General features: G+C 60.3%; 1 protein-coding gene and 1 long non-coding RNA gene across 3 annotated transcripts; one reads left to right on the forward strand and one right to left on the reverse strand.

Annotated features, from left to right (window-relative positions):
* Positions 1-1,497: 1,497 nt before the first annotated feature.
* Positions 1,498-23,575, forward strand: CUEDC1 (CUE domain containing 1). Its single transcript, XM_066201893.1, has 11 exons — positions 1,498-1,585; positions 13,648-14,114; positions 14,612-14,739; positions 16,118-16,229; positions 17,581-17,764; positions 18,287-18,370; positions 19,169-19,258; positions 19,698-19,791; positions 19,942-20,000; positions 20,282-20,352; positions 20,562-23,575. Exons 2-10 carry the CDS (start codon positions 13,824-13,826, stop codon positions 20,347-20,349), a joined length of 1,110 nt encoding a protein of 369 aa, XP_066057990.1. The 5' UTR covers positions 1,498-1,585; positions 13,648-13,823; the 3' UTR covers positions 20,350-20,352; positions 20,562-23,575.
* LOC136299957 (uncharacterized) lies at positions 3,003-4,491 on the reverse strand. Of its 2 annotated transcripts, XR_010723600.1 has the most exons (4): positions 4,317-4,491; positions 3,732-3,838; positions 3,516-3,586; positions 3,003-3,432 (listed from the first exon to the last, which is right to left on the reverse strand). It is a non-coding gene; the product is annotated as an uncharacterized lncRNA (long non-coding RNA). The 2 variants fall into 2 exon arrangements; XR_010723599.1 differs by having other exon boundaries at positions 3,003-3,586.
* Positions 23,576-24,754: the final 1,179 nt, after the last annotated feature.

The raw sequence follows: 24,754 nt of genomic DNA on the forward strand, positions 1-24,754 counted from the left end.
TAGGGCATTTTCAGGATGTGTGAAACCTTTTGTTTTCCAGAGAAGTCAGAAATATTCCATTCACCTTTTCACCCAGTTGTTCTCACCAGCTGTCAAGATGAAACCATTTCTGTTCTGTGTTTTCTGTGCAAGGTTTGTTTTCCAGGGAATTACCAATTTTGTTGGAATTGGCTGAATTAAATTCACTATCTTAATTCTTCATAGTTGTGTATTTCTATGCCCATTTCTTTTTACTTCCTAGCATCATTAGCAGCTAAGACCCTTATCAAAGGGATATAAAATTGCCTGTTCTCCCTGAAAGAAGCCTGGATTAGGAGGAGATTGCAGCCACCAAAGCTCACTGCAAGGCGCTGTGCCTCGGAGGAGTCTGATCTGCGCTAACTTGGGGAAGAGAGTGATGAGGCACATGTTGGGTAGGCGCTGAAAACCGAAGGCTTGCCTCCAGTATTTCCTCGCTTACTCTCTGTTCCCTGTCAGAGCCTTCCACATCTTTACCCAGGACTGCTCAGCTGCCAGACACAGATGAAACGATGGAGTGGTGAAATAAATCTCAGCACGAAGAGCTGTCCTGTGAGAGCTCTGGGCCATCCATCCCACCCATGCGCTCGGGCTCCAGCACCCACAGCCGTGCGTCCCTGCAGTCTCCGGCTGTGGCAGGGTGCTGTGGGAGGCCGTGGTGCCCAGAGGTGTGGAGTTCTTCCTGCAGCATGTCTGGAAGGTTTGGAGGGCCACGAGGGCAGGGGCGGCTCTGAGCTGCTGCCCTTGGCGGTCTCGCTCTGGTCTCTGTGGAACGGGAAGCGTTTGCCCTGTGTAAACGGGCTCCTGTAATTTGTAAGAGGAGATCGCTTCCCGCCCGGAGCTGTCAGCCAGAGCCTGCGATACGTGGACGGCTGTTTTCTGTCTGCTCCGAGGGATACTTGGTTACAACCCGTCCGGGATGTTCAGCTGTGGGGCAGCAGAGCTGTCTCCCCTTCCTTACCACGAGGCTGGAGATCCAAGCTCCAGGAGCCTGGGACACTCCAAAGGTGTGGAAGAGGCTGAGAGCCAGCCTGGAAATCTGTCATCCATCCATCCATCCATCCATCCATCCATCCATCCATCCATCCATCCATCCTCGGGATGCTGCTCTCTCTACACACCGGCCCCAGGCCACTCAGGGCCGGAGGTGTTGACCCCATGGCCGGAGGCGCTGGGGAATCCCGGGGACAACGGGGGGACCCCGAGATGGCCAGGACCCCGACGGGGCTGTCTCACCTCGGGGAGCGGCGGGGCCCCGGGCGGTGCCGGCCCGCGATGCCCCCGGCCGGGCCGGATCGAGCTCCGCGCTGCCCGCGGGGGGACTCCGGCGCCGGGGGGGTCACGGCGGTGCCCAGGGCCCCGCACGCCCCCCGCCCCCGCTCCCCGCGCCCCCCCGGCCCGCCCCGGCCCCGGCCCCGGCCCCGGCCCCGCCGCGCCGCCCCCCGCTGCCGGGCACGGCCGCCCCCGCCCGCCCGCCACGTACGTCTCCCGTCCCGGCTCCTTTCCATGGTTCCCGGCGTGACTGGAGCCGCCCGCCGCCGCCCCCGCAGCGCGGCGCCGACCGCCGGTAAGGGGGGGCGGGCCGGGGCTCTTTGTGCGCCGGGCCGAGCCGAGCCGGGCCGGGCCGAGCCGGGCCGGGGCCGGGCCGGGGCCGGGCCGGGGCGGGCGGTGCCGCTCGGCCTGCGCGGGTCGGGCCCGGAGCCGCGCGGGCCCCGCCGGGGCTGGGGGGGAGCGGGGCCGCCGCCGGCTCGGCCTCAACCGGGGCCCGGGCGGAGCGGCGGGGCCGGGGCCGCGCCTGTTGCGGCCGCCCCTCCGCAGCCCGGCGCTGGGGGCCGCGGCCCCGGCACGGCCCCGCCGCCGCTCCGGCTGCTCGGCCCCGCCGCGGGCCTGCGCGGGGCCCGCCGGGCTCGGGAGGGTCCCGGCGGCGGAGCCCGCGGGGCGGCGGGGGCGGCCGAGCCGGCGGCGCGGTGCGGGGCCGAGGTGCCGTCCCCGCGCGGGGCCGGGCGCGGGCGGGCGGCCTCGGCCGTGGGGCTGGACCCGCGTCCCGCTCGGCCCCGCAGCATCGCCGGTCCCCGAGCGTGAGCCCTCCGTGCGCTGGGCTTTGGGTTTGGTGGCTTGCTGCTGCTGGACATCGTCCCTGTGCCCCGCGCCGCGGGCATGGAGCAGCACGCCTCGCAGCCCGCCGTCCCCGCCCGCTGGGCCGTGGCTTGGTGCGGGAATTGGCGGGGCCCTGGTGTGCCGCAGCAGCGGTGGCGGTCACCTCCGGGGTGACCAGGGTCGTTTGTGAGCCCCCGAGCGGGTGCCCAGCCCAGGCACATTTGTCGTCCTCCGTAAGGATGGAGGGCACCGTCCTGCCAGGCTGATCCTCACCTGGGGTTCCTGTCCAGCGCTGGAATTGCTGCCAGTGGGTTGTGGGCAGGCAGCGATGGAGGAGTCAAGTGCAAGTCACCTCTCAAAGCAGTGCTCTCCTGCACCGTCTGTCTCTCAGGCGGGTTGGAAAGGCTCTTTTTTATTATTTTCTTAAAAAGCAGTGGAGTCGCACCTCCTCCTCACACCTCCTCCTGCTGCCGCCACTGACAACAAACACGGGGGCTGGAGCCGTAAGGATTTCCACGGGAGAACCTCCAACCTGGGCTGACCCCTGAGGCTGCCGCTGGGGCTTTGCTGGCGGGGCTGCCCCGCGGCTGGGGAAGCTGTGGCTTTCCTCACATCCTCCTCCTCCACCTCCAAGAACACAGGCTGAAGCGGCATCTGCTCCGCTGAGAAGCTCTTTGTGGTTTTCACCGAGGTTTTCCTGTGGAAGCGCTCGGCAATGAGCTGTGCAGCGCTGGGGCAATGAGACCCCAGGGGAGCCCTCTGGGAGTGGGGATTGGCTGTGGGGAGCTTTTGGTGGTTGTTGTGGCAGAGGAGACCCTGCCATCACCTGCTGGTAGCTGTGCACCTGTGGCCTTTCCCTCCACGTTATCCAACCACCCCCTGGTGAGGATATGCCTGACGCTGGCAGAGCCTTGTGCACCCATCCCTGGCTGTCCACAGCCCATTCCTGGGGTCAGAGCCTCTGACAGCCGAAATTATTTCTGTCAAAGGTGCCCATCCTCTTCCCAGCCACAGAGTTCTTGAGGAAGTTTGGGTTTTCCGAGCATTTTATTACAGAAGAGCTTTCAAATGAGAAAAAGATGAACAATACACGCTGACACCTGACCGTGTTGGTGGCGTGGCCGAGCAGCTTTGCTGTGGTGCTGTGGTTGCCCGAGCCCTGGGGAGCAGCAGCAGCAGCATGACAGGGGATGCTGGTGCTTATCTGCCCTCACCAACACCCTCTGCACGGGCACAGATAACGGGGCATGCTGTGGGTGCTGCCATTCGGAGGGGGATAGCCAGGAGAGGATCCGGAGGGTCAGTCATGGTCAGGGTCTGTGCCGTGAGGGTAAAATCCCAAATCCCGGCGTGGGACGTGTGGGAAGGGGGCTCTGCCCCAACCCTGTGGGTGGACTCACCTGTGGGGTGCTCGTGGTCAGAGCCGGAAGGCGTTGGGGCAGCACAGGGTGTTGGTGATGACAATTGATAACTATAAAATAAGAAAAAACCTTGACATAAAAGCACAGAGCCCTTCCCAGGTGTGCGAGGCAGAGATGAGTCCCGCTCTTGTTGTGGTGGCAACGCCTCTGTCACCATGGCCATGGGGGGTAGAGGGGCATTGGCTGGAGCCTCACCACTGCTCAGTGGCACTGGGCTTGCAGCAGTTGTGGGGAGCACATTTTCGGGGCTTTTTCCCTGTTTCGGCTGTTCTGGATGGGCGCAGCAGCGAGCGAGACGGTCCCTGAATGGAGAGGGAAGTTGGAAGGAGCAAGCAACCCACCCAGGCGGGTGGAAAGCTGGCTGAAAAATAACAGGAAATGAGAACAGGGCGAACATCTGGGTCCAGCTCTTGCACCACTTCCGACGGGCGCCGAGCGGCTGCTGCCTCCGGGCGACAGCGGTTGTGACTCCGCTTCTCCGCGTCCCCGCCGCTGGGACCGCGGCCGTGCCAGCGCACCGGCCACCAGCCACCCTGCGCCCCTGGCCCGGGGGTCCCCCGCTGCCGGGGGAGCCGGGGGGACACGGGCCGCGCTGCCCCCGGCCCGCCCCGCCCGCCGCCTTTGATGCGGCTGAGTGGCAGCTCCATTGTGGCCTCTTTGTGCCTCCCTCGGTTCTCCAGGTCTGCACAAAACCTGCCATGGAAACCAGAGCCAGCCCGCTGCCCCAGGAAACCCGCAGGCGCAATTAGGAAATGCAAATAGGAATGCAAATTTCCTTGCCTCGCCTTCCCAGGGCTCGGGAAGTTGTCCCTGGGCCACCGACGTCCCCAGGCCACTGGAGTCCCCATCTGTGGGGATGGGGATGGTGTCAGAGCGGGGCCAGCCAGGCAGAGAGAGCTGCAGTGAGCTGCTTTCGGGGTGCCTCGGGCCCTTTTCCTGTCTCCCCGTGCTCGGTGGTGGCAGGACCGGGGCCATCTCGACCCGTGCTGAGCGGTGACTCAGAGGTGACAATATGGCATTGACATTTTTTCCATCCTCCCTGTTGCCCAGCGACAAACAAACAAACAAGTGTGTCTTGAAACCCAGCGTTAACTGCCTTGCAGGAGCTGTCCCCTGGCTGGGCCCAGGCGTGTCCCAGTCCCTGGGGTCTGCCTGGATCCCCGGGGGTCGTTTTGGGGAGGTAGAACCGTCTCGCAGCCCTGCCTGGAGGAGGTGAGCCTGGCAGAGGGAAGGCAGGCTGCCCACTCAGCGGTGAGGACCCACTGAAAATAGATGGGAAAGGAGATAAAGTCCACCCACAAACAACTCCAGGAGGCACAAAGTCTTCAGGTCTTCCTTTCTAGGTGACATTTATGAGCACTGGAGCTGCTGGCTCATCCTCGGGTCCCCAGAGCAGTGTGTGTGTGAGTGGAGTGGGGATAGTGGGGCTGAGGAGGATGGAGAGTGGAGCAGTTAAGGGCAGATGCTGATCTGAGCCATTCCCCTCCCTGGAAGGAAGCAGAAAGATTTCCTTTTCCATCTGCTGGAGAAGCCGTAACTCAGAGTCAGGAGCTGAGGCTGGCACATGGGGGGAATGGCAGATCCTTTATGCCCTGATCTGGGCCTAATCCACAGCTGTGCTGCTTAAAACCAAGCCTTGGTGATGGCTTTTATTGATGCTACAGCCCCTGGGTACTTTTCCTATCGGCTGCAGTGGTGTGGGATGTGCATCCCCATTAGTGGTACTTTTTCCCAGCCTGCTTTTATTGCTGGGAAATGAGCTCTGACTCCTGGAAGTGGTATTTCTTCCTTCTGCCTGACAGCTGGTCGATCCCTGCCCTCGCTCTCCCTTCCCCAGGGAAGGCAGACGCCGATGGGCACACAGACACTCTGGGATGGAGCCTGGCCGCTGTGCTTGGCACAGGAAAGCGGGGCTGAGCAGGGGAACACAGGGAGATCATCTCCAGAAAATGGAGAGAACGGTGGCTGGAGCTCTGGTGATGGAGGTGGGTCACTGGCAGCACGTGCTGGAGATGGGGGACAGTCTTTGGGGAGGATTCCCAGCTCCTGGAGCCTAAACTCTTCCTTCTGAAATCCTTGTGGCTTTGAACCTCCCTGGCTGGTGATTGCCACGATCAGCACAAATCAGCTGGGATGGGATGTACCTGAATTAGTCATGCAAACTTGAAAACAACAAGAGAGAAGCAAGATGGGGTTTTGAAGAAGAACGTGACCCGTGGTGGTGGCTGTTGGCAAAGGGCAGCAAGCAGAGCCACTGCTGGGGGTCTGGGTCCCTTTGCCACCCAGACCTGGGCTGTGCTGGCACAGGTGTGACTCTGCTGCTGAGGAGACTGAGAGTTTCTCTGAGCCTTGGCCTGGCTTCAAATCCAGGTTAGTGTCCCGTGTAATTTCTGTGATGTGCTGTGATGGAGCAATCCCAACATTCCTCCTTTCAGGGCTTTTCTCTGCCCCACAATCCCGGTTGTGCCGGGACGGAGCAGCCTGTGCTGGCTGGCAGGAGGGGCCTGACGTAGGGCCTTAATTAAATACCTGTCCCTGGTGAGGTGTAGCCTTTCAGGCAGGTTCTCCTCTGCCGAGCAATGTCACCCAGCACGAGGGAGGACAAAAGCCCGGTGCAATTGCAGCGTGGGGCTGTGTCCCAGGACAACAAGGGTACGGCAGCACTGGATTGTTGGCTCGGCGCTTTCCCGGGATAGCTTGTATCCACCATATGGCTCAGTGACTCATAAAAACACCCTCCTCTCTCTGTGACTTCATTAGGCCTTTTCTTCCCCAGCCCTTGGCTCGCGGTGCTGAGCACTGTGTTGGGAGGCTCTGTGGGATGAGCTGGGCTGTGGCTGGTCCTGCCCTCTCCTCTCCTCTCCTCTCCTCTCCTCTCCTCTCCTCTCCTCTCCTCTCCTCTCCTCTCCTCTCCTCTCCTCTCCTCTCCTCTCCTCTCCTCTCCTCTCCTCTCCTCTCCTCTCCTCTCCTCTCCTCTCCTCTCCTCTCCTCTCCTCTCCTCTCCTCTCCTCTCCTCTCCTCTCCTCTCCTCTCCTCTCCTCTCCTCTCCCACGTCAGGCAGTGACACTCTGTGCTGTGTTTTGCTGCTGTGCCATGGTGCAAGGGGCTGGGAGTGGGGGAAGCCAGGGGGGAAGCCCTGACCCTCTCCCTGGGGATGTGGATGTGCTGAGGGAGGGGCAGGACCTTCCCACCACACACATGGCATGGAAACCCAGGGCCTTTCATCCTCCCTGGCTGTGGTTTGGTCCCCGAGGGAAGGGGGATCACAGCAGCCGCCCTGTGATCACCTTTAAATCTTCTCAGCAGCCCCTCTGGCCAGGGGCCTGTCCTGGTGAATAATTCACCGTGTGCTGGCAGGGAGAGTTTTACTCCACTAATTTTGTTTCCATAGAAACTCGTGCGGTCTGTGCTCCAGAGCTTGGGGTGAATCAATACGGGATTTTTCCTCTGCACAGTGAGCCACGGCCCTTAAGGCCTGGTGGCAGGAGAGCAGCCACTGGAGATGCTCTGCACGGCCTGTCCCTGCCTGTCCCTGCCTTTGTGGGATGCCCAGGGCCAAATCCTGCAGAGATGCTCTGCACCAGCCTGGGGCAGGGTGAGCCCAGTCTAATTCCAGTCCATTCCAGTGTGTTCCTGCTCTGCAGGGAGATGGAGGGGAAGGGACTGCCTCTGCTCAGGCTCTTTCTCCCTTTTTTCCTCCCATCCTTTAATTTCTGTGACCCTTGACCCATAATGGCAAATCAGCAGTTGGAATCAGCCACACTAATTATCCAGGGAGCGGGGTCGACCCTGTCCCAGCCGGGTCCATGTTCCCCCTCTCCCTTTTATCATCACTGCCCAAACCTAACCCAGGAATTGCCTGGCAGCCAGTCCTCCACACGCCCTGCCCTGAGCCCGGTCCCCAGGGAATGCCACACACCTTTGTGTCCGCAGGAATTTTTATTCTTCTTTCACTCCCAGCTGCTTCCCAACGCTTTTGTGCCCAGCCGGGAGCACAAAGGGAGAGGAGGGATAAGCAGCCAAAGATTGTGTGACACAGGGCTCGAGGGCTGTGGCCGGGTGCCTGGGCTTCCCTCCTGCCTCCCTCGGGATGGGTAAACTGAGGCAGGGAGTTGGGGACGGGCTGTCCCGTGGCACGGAGGCAGCTCCCGGCCCTTCCAGAGCTCTGAGCTGATGGTTCAGCTGGGCCCTGTGTGTTTGATGTCGGCGGTGAAAGCCAGGGGAGGAAAGGTCACCGACACCAGCCACCTCCTGCAATAATCTTATATCGGCCTGGCTGCTTTGGGCAACCTCTTGGATCTAATTTATTACACCTTGATGCGAGATAGAGTTGGAACAGAGCCGCAGTTAAACCGTACAAAGGGATGCCGGGTCACTTTAATCGCTCACACTTGCTTGACCTATTTTTTTTTTTTTTTTTTTTTTAATCCCTTCCTGGAAACCTTATTTCATGTTTGAATTCCCTCAACTATTTTAGGAATGTCGTCCTACCAAGATCAAATTACCTTCAATGAAACCAGTGCGAGGCGGTCCTCGCGAGGCAGGCGACTTTTGGATGAGGATCTGGTGCTCCCTCATTAATGTGGGCTTAGTTCGGGGCGGGGGCTGCGCTCCTGCCTCGGAAAACGTGTGAAAGCCGGGGATTAGCGCCGCACAATGCCGAGGGCCGGGGGGGCGGCTCTGCCTGCCTTGGCACAGGGGGCTGGGGGCAGCGGGACCCCCCGGCAGCCCCGCGGGTCCCGGCAGGGGAAGGTGGGCGCTCCCCGGGGCAGCCCCGCCGGGCTCTCCGCTCCCAGCCCAGCTTTTATCGGGGTGGTGTCGGTTTAGGAGCCAGCCGGGTGCCGTGGAGGGCCGACATCTGGTCGGCTCACAAAGGGCTGCCATAAATCTGGCCGTGGTGGGAGAGCAGTGCGTGCCCCGAGGCCGCAGCGGCCGCTGCATCTCTGCACCGCGGATGTCGAGTGTTCAGGGTGCCGCCGTGTCCATGGGCTCCCCGGGAAAGCAGTCGGGTGAGACCAGCTGGGCAGGAATGCTGACCCCGTGTTGGGAGCATCACTCCGTGGCTCTCCCGGTTCCTCTGCACTTGCCCCCGGAGCCAAGAGGGGATTTTCCTGTTGCAGAGGTTCGGGCTGCACAGGTTCCCGAGCAGGGCTTACTTGTGCTCGCCTCCCTGATTGCTTCTGCTTTTGAAAAGGGCTTAAAGCCAGCCATTTTAATACTCGGTAGAACAAGTATTAAAGGAGATCCTCAGGTGCTTATTTGTTTCCATGAAAAAGGATTTGCTCGGAGCAATTTTCCCAGGCTGTGGGCCCAGGAGGGGTGCACAGCATCCCCTGAGGCACAGAGGAGGGTGACAAGGGGATTTAGGAGACACTGGTAGGGGCCCGTCCTGCACATCCTTGGCATGTTTGGTGGTTGAGAATAGCATAATTTCTGTTCCTGATCATTTCCTTTTCATCCCAATTTCAGTCCTATTATAGTCACACCTGCAGCCGCTGAGCAGTCACGTTCCCAGACTTCTCGTTCCCACACTGAGCAATCCCTTTGCAGGGGCCTGGCTGCAGCAGAACTCGGCACATTTGCTCTGGACAGAGCCACTATTTCTAGTTTAACATCCTTGAGTTTCGAGACTTCTTCCAAGAGTCTTCCCTCCAGGAACTGGGGGAGCTATCAGCCCTTTTCTCCAAAAACTCCTGAGCATGGAAATGCTTCTGCGTGTCTGTTCTGCATCCCCAGCTGAGGCACCACAGGCCTGGGCTTGCAGCCACCACGGGATGAGTGCCCCGAGGGCTGGGGGGACCCAGCACTCGGTGGTGTCACCCCCGTCCTCCCTGCAAGGGGGGTCCCAGCTCCAGCGTGTTTTCAGGGGAGATCCAAGAACACAGCGTGGCAAAATATCAGGGGAGAAGGGGCTGGGCAGGGTTTGAGCAGTCCCATCTGCTGTCTGAGCCGCAGCAGACACTGGGGAAGGGAATATTCTGGTTTGCACTTGGTGCCAAGGCTCTTCCCCGAGCAGAGAGGGCTGTGAGCGATCAGCCCCAGTGCTTTTCCAGCTGCTGGCTCCTCCGTCCGGGCTGTGTTCCTGGCGGAGCCGAGCAACTGCTGCTTCCAGCACCACATTCCCGGTCTGGCCGACCCCCGGGATTATCCAGCTGCTCTTCCCGGGAAGCTGGCGGCCACTTCACACCGTGCCTGCCCCAGAGCTTCCCCTCGGGCCGTCCCTCCATGGGAAGAGCCCATTCCTGGGAGGTGCCGAGTGCTGGGTGAGAGCAGCCGTGCCCAGGCAGGATGCCCGGGGCACAGGAGGATGCTCCTCCCCGGTTGTGAGCATTATCCCTCCCAGGAGCCTGACTGAGGCGTTCTCCTGGCTCTGGTCTCATCCTTGGCTCTGGCAAGGGTGGCTCCGAATTGTGCAAGTCACTGGCAGCTTGGGTGGGAGAAGAGCAGGGTGAACCCCTGGGCTGGCAGGGGCCGGCCACCCCCCAAGGCCAGCTTGTGTTTGGTTGTATTTTATGGTTTTGAGTGGTGAGCCAAGGGCAGGGGCTGCAGCCAAAGGTGTGCCAGTGCCTGGCACAGTGTGCAGTGAGACAGCAGTCGTGGAGGTGTGTGGGAAAGTGTCCTGGGCTGTCCTGGCTGGGCAGTGACACCAAAACATTGCCATTTTCAGTGCCAGCCCCCTCCCAGCATGTGGAGGCACTTGGATAAAAGCTGCTGTGGATGTGGCACGGTGGCAGCCCTTCCTAACGCAGTGCTGGCTCCGTGCCTGGCCCCAGCCTGGCGCTGGCATGTCACCTGGCACTGCCATGTCACCTGGCACTTTCTCTGTGGCACAGGTCAGCTGGGGTGAGCCAGGACCCGGCACTGCCAGGACAGGAGGATTTATCCTGTGCTGCCAGGGCTGGTGGTGCAGCCGCAGACCACGGGGGCAGAGCCAGCCACACCAGTGTCCCTGCTCTCTGCGACCTGTGGCACGGGGACACGCGGGCCAGGAGCTTGCAAAGCCTTTAAGCTCCTCCCGTGATGGGCGCAGCAGAAGGGCGAGGGATTATGCCTGCGCCCGGGTTTGGCAGATGAATAACCGCATTCAGGGTCCTGCTGCGGGATAACAGCGCGGGGGCTGTTGTCAGAGAGGGGGAAAGTTGATCAGGCAGCAGCAAAGGAGCGATCACAGCCTCGTCCTGCACGTGGGGCAGGAGGGGAAGAGAAACCCAGGCCGTGCCCGGTGCCCACTGCAGTCACACGCCAGCTTCTTCCTTCCTTTTTTGGGAAATCCCAGGGATTTTGCTCTTCTTGGCATTTTCCCAGCCGCTCACTGACATGGCAGAAATAAGGGCCAGGAACATGTTGAGCCCTTTCCCCAGCTGCCAGCGGGGTCCCGCTGCCCTCCCCACTGCTCACCTGAGGATCCTCGGAGTACAGCCACCTGATGGTCTTTTACAGCAACTCCTGCCCACAGGGCCACTTGCTTTTTCCCTGGATTGTAGCTCATGCTGATGCAGTGATTTGCATTTCTTTGGATTAGCAGCAGGACTTTGAAAAGTAGGTTTAAAAGCCTTCAGGGCATGTGAACTGCCCTGGTCTGTGCCTTGGAAGCAACCCCTGCCAGCCCCGAATTCCTGGGGTATCTCAGGCCAGGGAAGGTCCCAACACGTCCCCTCGGGACTGTTTGAGGCCAGATATGCAGCACAGCCTTTCTGGTGTAAAATATCTTGTCCCCATCCCCGATTTTGCTTATCTTCTGACCAGATTTCCATGGCTCAGCACGTTGCTGTGTCCAGTCACTATCCAGCACTTCCAGGGAGCTGTCCCAGACTCTGGTACAGCGCTGCCTAACACCTCTCCAGAGCTGGTGTTGGCAACAGGAGCCCAGAGGGCGGGCAGGGGGATTGCCAGTGCCTGGCACAGCCGTGGCCCTCCTGGTTACAGGGAAGCCTTTAAATACACAATCGAAGGTCAAATGCTGGGAGACAAAGATTCCCCAGGCACAGGCACTTCGGTTACTTTATGGAGGCCTGGGGATTTCCAGCCTGGTTTTGGGGGGTTATTTTGCTGTTTGAGGTTAATGGGCTGGCACAGCTTTGCTGAGCCAGTGCTTCTCCACAGGAACTCTCATCTCCATACGTGGATTGTGTGTGTATCCAGCGTAAGCTGTGTTCCCGTGGGTGTCCAGGCTCGTTCCCCATCCTCTTGGAGTAGCCAAATCTTGTAAGGAGGTGTGTACCCCTGTGAATGTGTTACAACTCAATTTAATACGTGACTAAACCAGCCATGCAATATTGCAATTAAAGTATAATTCCAGAGGTGTGAACAATGCCGGCTCTTTGCTGGGAATGAGTCAGGGGAGCGGAGGAGGAACGAGCAGCAGTGTTTTATTAATTGACTCCAGCGGATTTATTTGTCCTCAGTGAATAGAGCCGGGCAGAGCTGTCGGAATTGTTCCTGCTCTGCTCGCACAGCGCTGCTCCATGCCTGGCTCCTGGCAAGCTGATCCTGGGGATTGGGAATTACTGGGATGGAGACAGATCCTGGCTGAGGGACCAGTTAAATGGAGATTATTAGTGAGCAGGAGCCAGCTGGGGGCTCCCGGTGCTGTTTGGACACGGCCCCTTGTGCCCGACAGTGATTCTTCTGCTGCTTTTCCCTGGGTCCTGTTCTGCCTGGGAGCAAATGCCATGGGCAGGTGGCACTGGATGGCCCCTGGCACCGAGGCGTGATGACTGGTTGGGTGCCGGTGTTTGCACAGGGCTGCTGTTGTGGTGCACCCAAATGCAAATGCTTCCAGGAAGAAGCCAGGGAAGGAGAGCAGATGGTGCCTGGAGCAGGAATGCTGTCCCTGGGGATGAAGATGGGGGCTAAGCAGTGTGACAAGAAGTGAACTTCTCCCCGAGTTCCCACTGAGCTCCCCGTGTATTGCCAGTGTGTTTTGTTCTCAGCAGCCTCTGGAAGCCCCTGGAAAGCCCTTGGAGCAGCTCAGGGCTGTGGGCTGGCACAGGGACCGAGCACTGGGGACATGGCTGTCACACACAGTCTTGCTGGGCAGGGGAGAGCCCAGGTGACCTTCAGAGGTGACTGCTCCTCCTAATGGCTTGGAATCTGATTATACCATTTCGCTAAGAAACGCGCTTGGCACGTTCTTCTGCATTAAATACCATTTAGGGACAGTTATCCTGAACTCTCTGCCTGCCGCTTAGGAAAAAGCCTTTGAAAATGATATTATGGATCAAAAGTGTTCCTGGGGTAATTCTGTTTCAAACAGTGGAGTTAATCCAGAACTGAATTTGGCCCTGCATTTTCAAACGAGAAGCAGTAGCTGTATAATCTGTTTATGGTTTTAAAGTGAATGTTAATCTTGGATTTGGTGGCTTTTCCAAAGGGTCGATTTGCCGTGCTGCAGAGCATTTTAGCCCCCTGCTCCGACACTCTCTGAGCCGACTCCATGTTTTACTTTAAAGGGTGATTTTACAGTGTTTATAAATACATGTCAGACCTGGAAACGTTAAATCTGGGCAGCCCTGGGCAGTGGAAGTGATGCCATTTTTCTTGCCTGGCGTTCTGTTGGTACAGCTCCTGGCACGGCGTGCCGGGCCCGCTGCAGGGATGGCTCAGTCCCACGAGGATGCTGTGGGATGGGTGGAACAGAACCAAATGTCCCCTGCCAGGACGGGGCAGCCTTGTCGCTGTAGGACACGAAAGAAAGACTCCAAGTATTTCAGAAGGCAAAGAGCATAGAAAAACAAGGCTTTATTTTTTAATCCTTACTACTTTTTATGAGGTGTTCTGATACAGACTTAACATGATTGGTGAATAGGAACGACACTTTTTTTTAACCCTGCTGGTTAACTGGAGAAACGGCAAAACACCACCTGGAGAAGGATTGTTTTGAGGAAGGAGAGTTGCTTGCCAAGATTGTTTTGAGGAAGGAGAGTTGTTTGCCAAGATTGTTTCGAGAAGAAACTTTCTTGAGAAATTTTTCCTCACGGGGGGGAAAAAGTTAGCAGCTGCTAGCAGGCTAAAAAATTTTTTACACTTAGAAAACATTAGGCCTGCAGAGCCTCCGTCCCGTGGGCGGCTTTGTCCTCGGGGGTGACTTTGTGCCGTGTCCCCTCCGCAGGTGGGAGGATGCAGCCGCGCGCCGGGGGCTGAGGCGCGGAGCCGCGGGGAGCGGGACCCCCGGCGCCCACCCACCCGCCCATGGTGCGGGCTGGCAGCCGGGGCAGCCCCCCGTGAGCAGGGGCACGGGCACAGCCGGGACCACGGGCACCGAGCCCCCGCCGCCGTCGCCCCGCCATGACCAGCCTCTTCCGCCGGAGCAGCAGCAACGGCGGCTCCCGCGGCGGCTCCTCCGCGCAGGAGCTCAACAACAGCCGCCCCGCCAGGCAGGTGAGGCGCCTGGAGTTCAACCAGGCCATGGAGGACTTCAAGACCATGTTCCCCAACATGGACTACGACATCATCGAGTGCGTCCTGAGGGCCAACAACGGCGCCGTGGACGCCACCATCGACCAGCTGCTGCAGATGAACCTGGACGGCAGCGGCTGCGACGACAGCTCGGACTCGGAGGACAGCATCCCCCCCGAGGTAACCTGCCTGGGGGTCCCCTCTTGGGGCTCTGCCTTCCACAGTGGGCACCTCAGTCTCGTCCTGCCTCCTCCTGCCTGGGCACGGTGCGGCTCAACTGCTGCAGGCAGGGCGAGGTTTGAGTGCCCGGATCAACTGGGCTGCTGCACCAAAGATTGTCTTGGGCCGTGCTTCCCGCACTTGCTTCCCAAGCCAAGTGCTCTCCCCGCTCTCCCTCGCTCCAAAACCCAACAGAGACCCTTCTGCTGCTGTCAGAGGCTCCCCGGGCCTGTGTGCACCCAAGAACAGGCTCGCCCACCCTCTTCCCTCGAAAGCAGTACCTCCAAACTCCACCAAAACCCCCCTGGGTGCAGGAGGTGCAGTGCCAGCAGGTTTCCCCGTCCTCTCTGCACCGGCATTCAGCCCGTGCCATCCCTGTTTATCTGCTGCACAGGGAGCCCTGGCCCGCTGGGGAGCATTTCCCTGTCCTGCCCTCACGCCATCCTCTCCCCCTGCAGATCTTGGAGCGCACCCTGGAGCCGGACAGCTCCGACGAGGAGCCGCCTCCCGTGTACTCCCCTCCCGCCTACGAGAGCCAGGCGCTGGGCAGCCGCTACCCCCGCGCCCCACCCACGCCCCCGCCCAGGTGAGCCAGCCCCACACAGCTCCGGGGCACCTGTGCCAGCCCAGCCCATCGGGGTCTGTGCCCCCCAGCCCATCGGGGTCTGTGCCCCCCAGCCCATGGGGGGGTCTGTGCCCCCCAGCCCATCGGGGGTCTGTGCCCCCCAGCACACCGGGGATCTGTGCCCCCCAGCCCATCGGGGTCTGTGCCCCCCAGCCCATCGGGGTCTGTGCCCCCCAGCCCACGGGGGTCTGTGCCCCCCAGCACACGGGGGTCTGTGCCCCCCAGCCCATCGGGGTCTGTGCCCCCCAGCACACGGGGGTCTGTGCCCCCCAGCACACAGGGGTCTGTGCCCCCCAGCACACCGGGGGTCTGTGCCCCCCAGCCCATCGGGGGTCTGTGCCCCCCAGCACACAGGGGTCTGTGCCCCCCAGCACACGGGGGTCTGTGTCCCCCAGCCCATCGGGGTCTGTGCCCCCCAGCACACCGGGGTCTGTGCCCCCCAGCCCATCGGGGTCTGTGCCCCCCAGCCCATCGGGGTCTGTGCCCCCCAGCACACCGGGGTCTGTGCCCCCCAGCACACCGGGGTCTGTGCCCCCCAGCACACGGGGCTCTGTCAGCACACAGGGGTCAGGCTGCCGGCAGCTGGCCCTGGCACGCCCGGCTGGCCCCGTTCCTTATAGGGTCGAGCGAGACAAAGCCAAGGGAGATGAATGAAGTTCACAGCTGGCTCAAAAATCCCTGTGAGGGTCTAAACGCGAACAGCTGAGGGGCCGGAAAGCTGCTGTGGCAGCGTGTGGAATGGCAAAAATCAGCTCCTGGGGGCGGGGGGGTGCACGCCTCTGCTGGAAAACACCAGGTGCTGGGCAGCCAGGCCCTGTGCTGGCTCCTCACCACACACCTCGGCTGGCTCCCACCTGTCCCCTGGCAGCGCCGCTCTGGCTGCAGGTATGGGGCTGTGGGACAGCAAGTGTGAGCCCTGGGCACCTCCGTGCCAGCCCCTGCCCTCTGTGCAGGCTGGGCGTGACACCTGGTGAGAGACGTTTGTCAGCTTTGTGGGCAAATCCCTGCAGTGCTGGGGTCCCACCAGGCTGGTTTTTGGGAGTCCGAGGGAAACAAAGGGAGAAGGAAAACCCAGCGTACAGAGTCGCAGGGCAAGGCTTGAATTGCAGCCCCCAAAGATTCCAAACACTCTGGGAAAAACCTTTCACTCTCCAGAGCTGATGCTATAACGCTGCAGGTTTGGGGATGTGCTGAGGTTTTGTGGTTTCCAGGATGGCTGGGGGAGCTGGGCAGGCTCTGCCGTGCCAGGCTCTGCCGTGCCAGGCCCTGTGCCACGCTGCCATGGCAGGTGGTGGTGGGTTTCTCCTCACCAGAGGTGCTGCCTGTGCTTGCCCCGCAGGACGGACGTGCCCGGCACCACACACTACAGGAACTGGAACCCGCCGCTCCTGGGCAACCTCCCCGAGGACTTCCTGCGCATCCTGCCCCAGCAGACACAGGCTGGCACACAGGTGAGGCTTGGCCACCCCTTCCAGCCTGCACCCCGGCTCCCTGGGGTGGGATCCCACCACCCCAGCCCTCAGCCACCCTGAGCTTGCAGCACCAGCAGGCTGGAAGCATCTGGGTACCAGATGCGGACTGAACCGAAAGTTTCGGAGCGTGTCCTGTTCAAGAGACTGAAGTGGGCAAGGTGTGAAAGAGCTCTCAGCAAAGCTTTGGTGTTTTTCCTGCCGTTATCCCAATAATTAGTGCCAGAAATGCCACTTGCCATAAGCACTTAATATTTTCGATTCTTTGGAAAGGAGGAGCAGCAGGACCAGTAATGCTCCTAAGGAGAGCAGCACTGCCGGGGCACTTGAGGGCTGCTGCAGTGGAATTTGGGTGGGAAACCTAGTGCAAGCCAGAGGATTTGCCCCTGGGAAATCAGAGTCCACGTGTGCTCCACGGTTGTTTTAAGCCACAAGGTTTGGGTGCCTGCAGCGGGGCAGGCAGTGGGCAGCATCCCAGGGGGAACAAGCAGCCCCAGCACATGCTGGGCACCCAGCTCAGCTCCAGCCACAATCCGGGGCATGCCTCGGCCCTTTGCTAACACAGGAACCCCTAAATGGATCCAGCACCCTCCTGGCACGGGGAGGGCTGTGGGGGCTGCAGGCACCCTGCTCTTCCCTCCCGTTTCGTCTCCAAAGGCAGCCTGCCACGTTTTCATGAATGATTGCCCTGCAAGTTGAGCTTCACGGGCTCTATTACCTTTCTGGGAATAGGAGCGTGCCAATTCATTTGGGCTCAGGGGGAGGAGAGGAGCAGCTGCCCTTTTCTTTCCCCAGTAATTGTGTGCTTTTGCTTTTTATGGCTCTCTGGGAGCAGCTACAAATCAGATAAATATTGTAGGCAGGGATGAGGCTGTGCTGCTCCCCAGGTGTGAGGCGTGACGTGCCTCGTGCAGGGACGTTTGTCAGCAGGACGTTGCAGACTCTGCTCTTTAGAGATGGCAGATAAAGCGGACATGCTGCTGAGACCCTTCTCCTACCTCCACACCAGGTTCTGCTAATGGCACCACCCCATGGTTTAAAGTTAAAAAAAAATCTGTGCCAGCCTGTGCTCTGCAAAAGGAGCTCCGAAAGGTTCCCACGCGGGATGTCTGTCCCCTGTGCCTTTCCAAGGGGCAGAGGCAGTGATGCCCTGTCCCCCTTTGTCCCTTTTGGCTGTTGGGTCGAGGAGGGAGGGACCCCTCTGGGGAGCCGCAGGCGGGGCTGGGGGAGCTGTGGTGTGACAGAGGGGCCCAAGGCCAAGCTCAGCCCGGGGTGCTGCTGCAGGGACCCCCGGAGACCAGCACCCCAGCTGAGCCACGTTTGCCTCCCCCAGGGCTCCCACGGCTGCCGGCAGCCCGTGCCACGGGGGCTGGCCCCGCGGGGCCAGGGCTCCCTGGAGCAGGAGCGGCGGTGGAAGCAGTACCTGGAGGACGAGCGCATCGCCCTCTTCCTGCAGAACGAAGAGTTCATGAAGGAGCTCCAGAGGAACCGGGATTTCCTCCTCGCCCTGGAGAGAGGTGAAAAGGCCCTTCAGAAACTTCTGCTTTTTGGGTGTGTGCCCTGCTGTGACCCTGCCCCTGGGATCAGGGCTTGTGCCGAAGCAGAGCCGGTACTGGGGGCTGGTGGTCCGAGCTGCCCGCACTGGTGGGCTCTCCCTGGACTCCTGCTCTCCTCCCCCTGCCCACCCCTCTGCAGCATCTCTGGCAGAGCCCAGCAGAATCCATAACAAGGAGCTTTGGGAATGCCCCCCGAGCCCTCCCCAGCCGTGCCAATGGTGCTTTGCAGGGTCCCGGCAGCACTGTCACTGCGGGTGGCAGGAAAACCACGGGCGTGTGCCTGTGGGGGGTGGGCAGTTCCTCTGCTGCTGCGGGCTCCCATCGAGTGCTTGTGGTCGCTGTGCTGAAGCAAAGCCCCAGCTCCCTCCGTCGCCACCAGCCTGTCCCTGGGCAGCCACGGGGCTGTGAGGGGAGAGGGGAGCAGAGCCATGTGCTCTGCCCCCAGGGTCTGATCGAGCGGGCCCCGCGCTTTTTGTTTTTCAGATCGATTGAAATATGAGTCAAAAAAATCCAAGTCCACCAGTGTTGCTGTCAGCAACGACTTTGGTTTCTCCTCAGTATTATCAGGTAACTTCCAAGACACGCGTGAGCAGTGTCTCTCCACAGCAGGATCCCCCGCAGCCCCTGCATTCCCATCCCTCTGCCCAGCTGCCTCCAGAGGAGGGAGGAAACCGGCTGATCCCTCCCTGCTGCCCTCCCAGCATGGGAGAGGAGCTGGTGGGTCATGGGGATGGGTGCTGCTGCCCTCCCCACATGGAGGTGCTCCATCCTGCCTCCATCCATCCATCCCTGCCCTCCCGTGCCTGGGCTGGAGCAGAGGATTGCGCCTGGAGGCATAATGACTGTTCCCGGGTAATCCCGATTAACCTCGGAGCAGAGCAGCTGCCCAAGAGTTAGAATTAGAGCTGGTGTCTGTCGATGGCCCCGCACGGGGCTGGGCGGCCTGGGCAGCCTGGCAGGGCTCCAGCTGGGCTCACAGACCTGGGGAACAGGGACGTGGCTCTGGGGGTCTCTGGTTGCGAGCTGGGCTTGCTCCTGGTCCACTGGGTAGCACAATCCAGTAGCCAGAGCTCAGTCAGAGCCCGGGGAGAATTTGGGGCTGCTGCCCCTGGAGGGAGGTGCTGGGGCTGGGGCTGAGCGCCCATGAGGGTGTGCTGCCAGCCCACAGCTCTGCACACCCTGTCCCAGGCGTGGTGTCCCCAGAGGGTCCCCATCCAGAGCCAGCCCCACGTGCCAGCACCCTCATCCCCCTGCCCTTGCCCAGCTCTGCCCTTTGCTGGTGCTGGAACTGGGTCATGGAAGCGATTTGTCCAAGCCCTCGCTGAGCAGGCAGGCACTCCCGGTGAGCAGCTGTTTGCCTTGCAGGTGATGCAGCTCCCTCTGCAACCAGCGAGGCCGGCGGTGCCGTGTCCGACGATGCCTTATTCCGAGACAAACTCAAACACATGGGGAAATGTGAGTCTGTGCAGCCCCGTCAGTGCTGACAGGGCTGGAGGGGAGCTGCGAGTGGGGTGGGCAGGGGGAGATGACAGCAGCGCCTGCATTCTCCCAAACTCATCCTTTCTCTGGGAAGTCACAGCCCGCTTTTCCCACCACAAACTAGACCAAGGTCCTTGGGCGGCCTCAGCTGGGCTGCAGGCACTGGGGACACTGGGAGGGCTGGGTAAGGGGGATCATGAAAATCCCAGCAAAAGGATAAAACATGAGCACCTCCCTCCAGGACCAAGGTGTGCCTGCCTCCCTCTCTGAGTCTGGCAAACCCAGGGCATCACCGCAGGGTGTTGGGGTGCGGGTGGCTCTCACACCCCTGGCCCTGGCCCTCTCCTTCCCACTGGCCGTGGCAGCTTTGGGAAGGGTTTTTGGGTGAGACCCTCACCCAGCTGCTTCCCTCCAGCCACACGCAAGAAGCTGTTTGAACTCGCCAGAGCCTTCTCCGAGAAGACCAAGATGAGGAAATCAAAAAGAAAACACTTGTTGAAGCACCAGGTGTATCCTGAAAGGGGCTGTGGGGCGGGGAGGGTGGTCCTGGGGGCTCTCCAAGGGCACCTCTGTGGCTGGAGCGTGGGCTGGGCTGGATGACTGTGGTGCCACGGCCACATCCTGGCCCCACAAATGGTTTTCCTTAGCGGAGGGCCCAGGATGGGGACAGCGGCTTCCACGGCAAATCTCCTCGATGACGTGGAAGGACACGCGTATGGTAAGGAGTGCTGTGCCAGGCTGTGCTTGGCACGGCCCGGCCCCACATCACCCCCAGGGCTGGCTCAGGTGTGAACGCCTGGCAGAAATACCCCTGTGGGCCAAAAACCTCCGTCCAGTGTTCTGGTAGAAACTCCCCGAGTCCCAGTGGGAATTCTCTCTCCGAGGAGGAAACCCTGGGCAAAGCTGGGCTGCCTCCCCCTGGGGCTCTTCCCCGGACCGTGGTGCAGTGGTTCTCTGGTGTGGAGGTGGCTACAGCCCCCGCCTGCCTCTGCCTTTCAGATGAAGATTTCCAAGCACGGCGGCAGCAGCTCCGGGAGGAGGAGGAGACGCCGAAGGATGGGCAGTAAACGGTGAGAGGCACCTGGGGATGGATGATGCTTCGGTGTGAATGGCCCAGGCCGGCTGGAGGAGGGTCCACGTGCTTTCGGCTGGGTGCAGGGTGTGTCCGGGTGGGGACAGACCCCATCAGTGCCCATGGCTGGGACAGCCCCGGGAGCTGTCACTGTGTGGCTGAGGCTGAGTTTGTGCTGTTCTCTGTCCCCCAATCCCCTCCCTGCAGGTCCCAGCACTGGGGTTTCTTGCTGGCACAGGACGTGCACCAGGCTTCACCAGGAGATGGCTGACAAAGGAAAAACCCACCCAACAAACCACCCAGATTTTGGCTGTTCCCCCTCTGCTGCTGTACTCCTCTGAAGTACAAGTGTCGAAGCGAGGCACGACGTTTTCTTACCAGTGGTTTGAAAACAACTTTTCCTACCGAGCGAATCAGCCAAAAAGGAAAAAAAAAAAAAAAAGGAAAAAAAAGGAAAAAAAAAACAAACTAAACAAAAAAAAGCGGGCAGCTGCTGCGAGCGGCTGCGGAGAAGCCGGCGAGCTCAGGCTGGGGAGGAGCAGCCCCACCTGCTCTCCCGGCCCGGCCGCGGGGCAGGAGGAGTGAAATCAGCCGTACTAACGAGGATCCGTTCACACGTGGGGTCTGCTCGGCCGGAGCACTCCTGAACATATCTGTAGTGGTCTGATGTAACTTCACTCTGCGCACACCGGAACAAAAACCACGCGAGAAAGGGAAGCTAACAGCCGTTGTCTATTATTGCTAGGAGTAATGAGCAGAGATTCAGATCAGGTAATAGTCAAATAATATAAATTGTTTATAAAGGAAAGGCCTTCTTTTCCTAGGCGTTTCACTTTGAATTAAACCTTTGCCTTCGGCATTGCTACAACTGCCTTGACGTTGGGGAGCTTTGTGCCGCCGTGGGCAGCACCAAGGGCTGGATTTCACACCAGTTGAACCCTCACTGATGGAGCAGGACACATCCCCCTGGGTCTGGGCTGCTGGGGCTGCTCCTGGAGCCTGGGAGCTCCAGGGACGTCCCCGCTGTAGGTAAGAGGCAAAGCCCAAGCCAGGGGTTGGCAGGGCTGGTGGAGGAGGTGTTTTCAGCGCGGAGTTTGTACCAGGGCTTGGGGGCACTGCTGGGTTTGGTGCCGGGCAGGAGCAGAGCCCCCTCCTCGTGCCCACAGCACCAGAATCCTGCCAGCCCTCGGAGATGCCGTCGAGCTCAAAATAATTACACAAACAAATTCCTTCGCTGTGTAAGTAACGAGTGACGAGCGTAAAGTCAGAATTCGCTCCCGCCAGCACATTTTCTCCTCCTTTATCAGCACAGCGTTCCCTGCCAAATGCAGGAGGTGGCTCTAGACGTGCCTGTTTCACTCTCGGGCTCCCGCCAACCGGCACAAATGTTGCAGGATGGGAGCTGTGAAGGCGGCAGACGCAGAAGCCGCAGCCATCAAACACTCACGCAACTGTTTTCCCTGCCTCTCGGCAGGGTTTGGTAACAAAAGTCCCCCTTGCAGGCGCTGGCTGCCGGCAGGCTCCTCTTCACTCCCAACAGAGCCCGCGTGCCTTTGAAGTGGACGCCAAGATTTCCTCCCCCGCCAGCGCCGCAGCTGCTGCACCTGTTGGGCGCTGCTGCCGTCGTGGGGATCGGGGCCATCCCCTCAGCTTCGCCTTCCCCTGGTTCCTGCCCAGGGGCGCGGCTGCTGCCAGGTGTCTGTCTGGGCCTGCAGGCTCTGGGGGAGGTCTGCGCAGCACAAAACTCTCCCCGCAGCGCTCAGGTGAATCCTGGGCTGCTGAGGGCCAGGGCAGGATGCACTGAGCTGGGAGCACCCTGGGATGCCAGCAAGCTTTGGGCTCCTAAAATCAAAGCGGCAGAATCCCCAGCCCACCCAGCCCATGCCGGTTTTGGTGTCCTCTCCTTTGCTTTCGAAGGATTGAGGAGCACGTGCTGAGGGGTGGCAGCGCAGTGACAGCTCAGGGCCACCCCAGGCCACGCTGGCTGCCCCACACCGTGGGCAGCACCCCTGCCCCCGGTGCCGTGCACAACTGGCAGGAGGTGCTGCAAGGGCACAGGATGGCCCAGGCTGCCCTGCCCTGCCCTGCCCAGGGCAGGATGTGGGTCTGGAGGAGCACCTGGCTCAGGGTGAATCAGGGAACGGAAAATCCTTTGGTCCCTGAGTGGGACTTCCATCCTGAGAGTGCTGAAGAGAAGGAGGGGCTCCTTCCCTACCCTCTGCTGGCCCTGGGGGCCGCAGGAGGCTGCTCTTTCTCCTTCCCAGTCCAAAGCAGCTCTGCATATTTGGAAGAAAGTCAAACTTGGAAGCGGATCAGCTTGTCACCGTTCCAGCGCCTCTCAGCTACCGAGGGCTGCGCTCCCGGCGAAGTTTCCATGAGCGCAGGAAGCACCGAGGGGCGGGAGGGGAATTCTGCCCTCCCAGGCGAGGAGGTGCTGGCAGGAGGGCTGGGCTGGCGCCTGCAGGGTTTGGGGATGGGGCGAGCTTTCCTGGGGAGGCTGGCACAGGGCCACAGGTCAGCCCTGCTGAGGGGGACACTGTCCCTCCTCTTCAGGCTGTGACACATCCCGAGTCACCTCTAACCCGGCCAAGGTTTGCTGCTGGAGCAGTCCCGGGCCAGCAGCTGCCTCTGCTTTCTGCCTGAGCTCGTCCCCGAGGTGTCCAGCAGCCTCTGCTCCCACTGAGAAAGGGACAGCGAGGCAGGGTGGGAGCAGGGGAGGGGACAGGCGGGTGCCAGTGCCCAGCCCTGCTGGCTCTGCCCCTGCTGGGGCTCCTGCACCAAAAGCACCGTGGCCATCCGGAGCCCTGGGCACGCCTTGGCCACCACCATCACCCAACAAGGTGCCCTCAAACATCCCAGGCCAGGCACAGCCTCTGGAGGGTGTCGCTCTGTAGCCGTGTCAAAATATCTCGGAGGCACAAAGCATCATTTTGATGGAGATGGAGAGGGGTTGTTTCTGTGTCCTGTAGAAAAAACAAAACGTCAGGTCTAAGAAGTGGGAAGGCCACAAACTTGGCCTGGGAGCCAAAACGCATTTCTGACATAAAAATGTACAATTCTCAGTGATGTTTGTATCGTTTCTCTACAAAAAGGTTTCAAAAGAACAAAAACAAACCGACCTGTGGCGTTTGTGAGTGTGGCTATTTTAGAATTTATTTCCATAAGTGATTTTTTTCTCAAAGATGTTTAATAGTAATTCCTGTAATAAAGTCCTGTTGTACTCTTAAGGCTGTGTAATTTTTTTAACACTGTATTTTTCTACTCTTTACAGGGGGAAGAAGAAAGGAAAGGGGCTTGGGGAGGGAAGGGGCAGCTCTCACCCAGCTCCCAGATGTAGAACACCCCAAATCTGCCCTGGTTTGCTGCCTCCCTGCTCCTGATGGGGCTGAATTAGTGTCCAGCGATTTCCTCAAGAATCCGATGACCCATTCCTGGGGGGCGCACAGAACACCCCCTCACCTGCAGGGATGGCACAGAACCCACCTGTCCTGCACCAGCGTCCATTTCCTGGCAGGAGTGGAGCTTTCCGGCCTCACGTGCGCGGCTCAGAAACCTCCCCCGCGAAAGAAAAGCCTGCAAAAAGTCAAGGCGTTCTTGCCTTAAATGTCAAAAGCATGGAAACGCTGGAGAAAGCAGAGCCCAGCGCCTGCCCAGGGCTTGGAGCAGCTCCAGCAGCTCCCTTTGGGATTCTTCTCCACAGGGACTGGGGTTTTGCTTCGAGACCAGCGTTTTAAGGAAAACAGCAGCTGAGAGCAGCCCGGGGCCGGGGCTGGAGATGTCCCCGGGATCCCTGCTGGCTGCCAGCCTGCCGTGGAAATTTACTGCCCCCTTCCTTCGCCAGGCTGCAAGATGGGAGCGGAGATGCGCTTGCCTTCCCTCGGCTCATTCCCGAGCTGAGGGCTGCACCTAGTGACCGGGAAAGGCTGCCCGCAGGAAAGGCTGCCCGCAGGAAGGGTGTTTACACAGGGGCTGGGTGGAGCCGCTGCGTTTTATATCAACCGAGGTGGAAAACACACAGCGGCGTCCTGCGGTGGCCGTGCTGTGTCTGCTGGGGCTGCCCAGGGCGGGATGCGGCCGTGGGGCAGCGCCGGGCAGGGCTGGTGCTGATCCCGCTGGTGCTGATCCCGCTGGTATGGATCCCACTGCCCACTGGTGCTGATCCCACTGGAGCTGATCCTACTGGTATTGATCCCACTGGTATGGATCCCACTGCCCACTGGTGCTGATCCCGCTGGTGCTGATCCCGCTGGTATGGATCCCACTGCCCACTGGTGCTGACCCCACTGGAGCTGGTCCCACTGGTATGGATCCCACTGCCCACTGGTGCTGATCCCGCTGGTGCTGATCCCGCTGGTGCTGATCCCACTGGTATTGATCCCACTTGCCCACTGGTGCTGATC

This window comes from Chamaea fasciata, unplaced genomic scaffold (assembly GCF_029207755.1).
Source record: "Chamaea fasciata isolate MVZ Bird 193981 ecotype frontalis unplaced genomic scaffold, bChaFas1.0.hap1 SCAF_21, whole genome shotgun sequence".
Lineage (NCBI taxonomy): Eukaryota > Metazoa > Chordata > Aves > Passeriformes > Sylviidae > Chamaea > Chamaea fasciata.

What these genes read in the sequence shown, in the direction of transcription:
- CUEDC1 (XM_066201893.1), top strand. Translation starts at nt 13,824, where the DNA reads ATGACCAGCCTCTTCCGCCGGAGCAGCAGCAACGGCGGCTCCCGCGGC. An exon ending in AGACACAGGCTGGCACACAG is followed by an intron (nt 16,230 to 17,580) that starts GTGAGGCTTGGC and finishes TGCCTCCCCCAG; the next exon opens with GGCTCCCACGGCTGCCGGCA. An exon ending in CCTCCTCGCCCTGGAGAGAG is followed by an intron (nt 17,765 to 18,286) that starts GTGAAAAGGCCC and finishes TTTGTTTTTCAG; the next exon opens with ATCGATTGAAATATGAGTCA.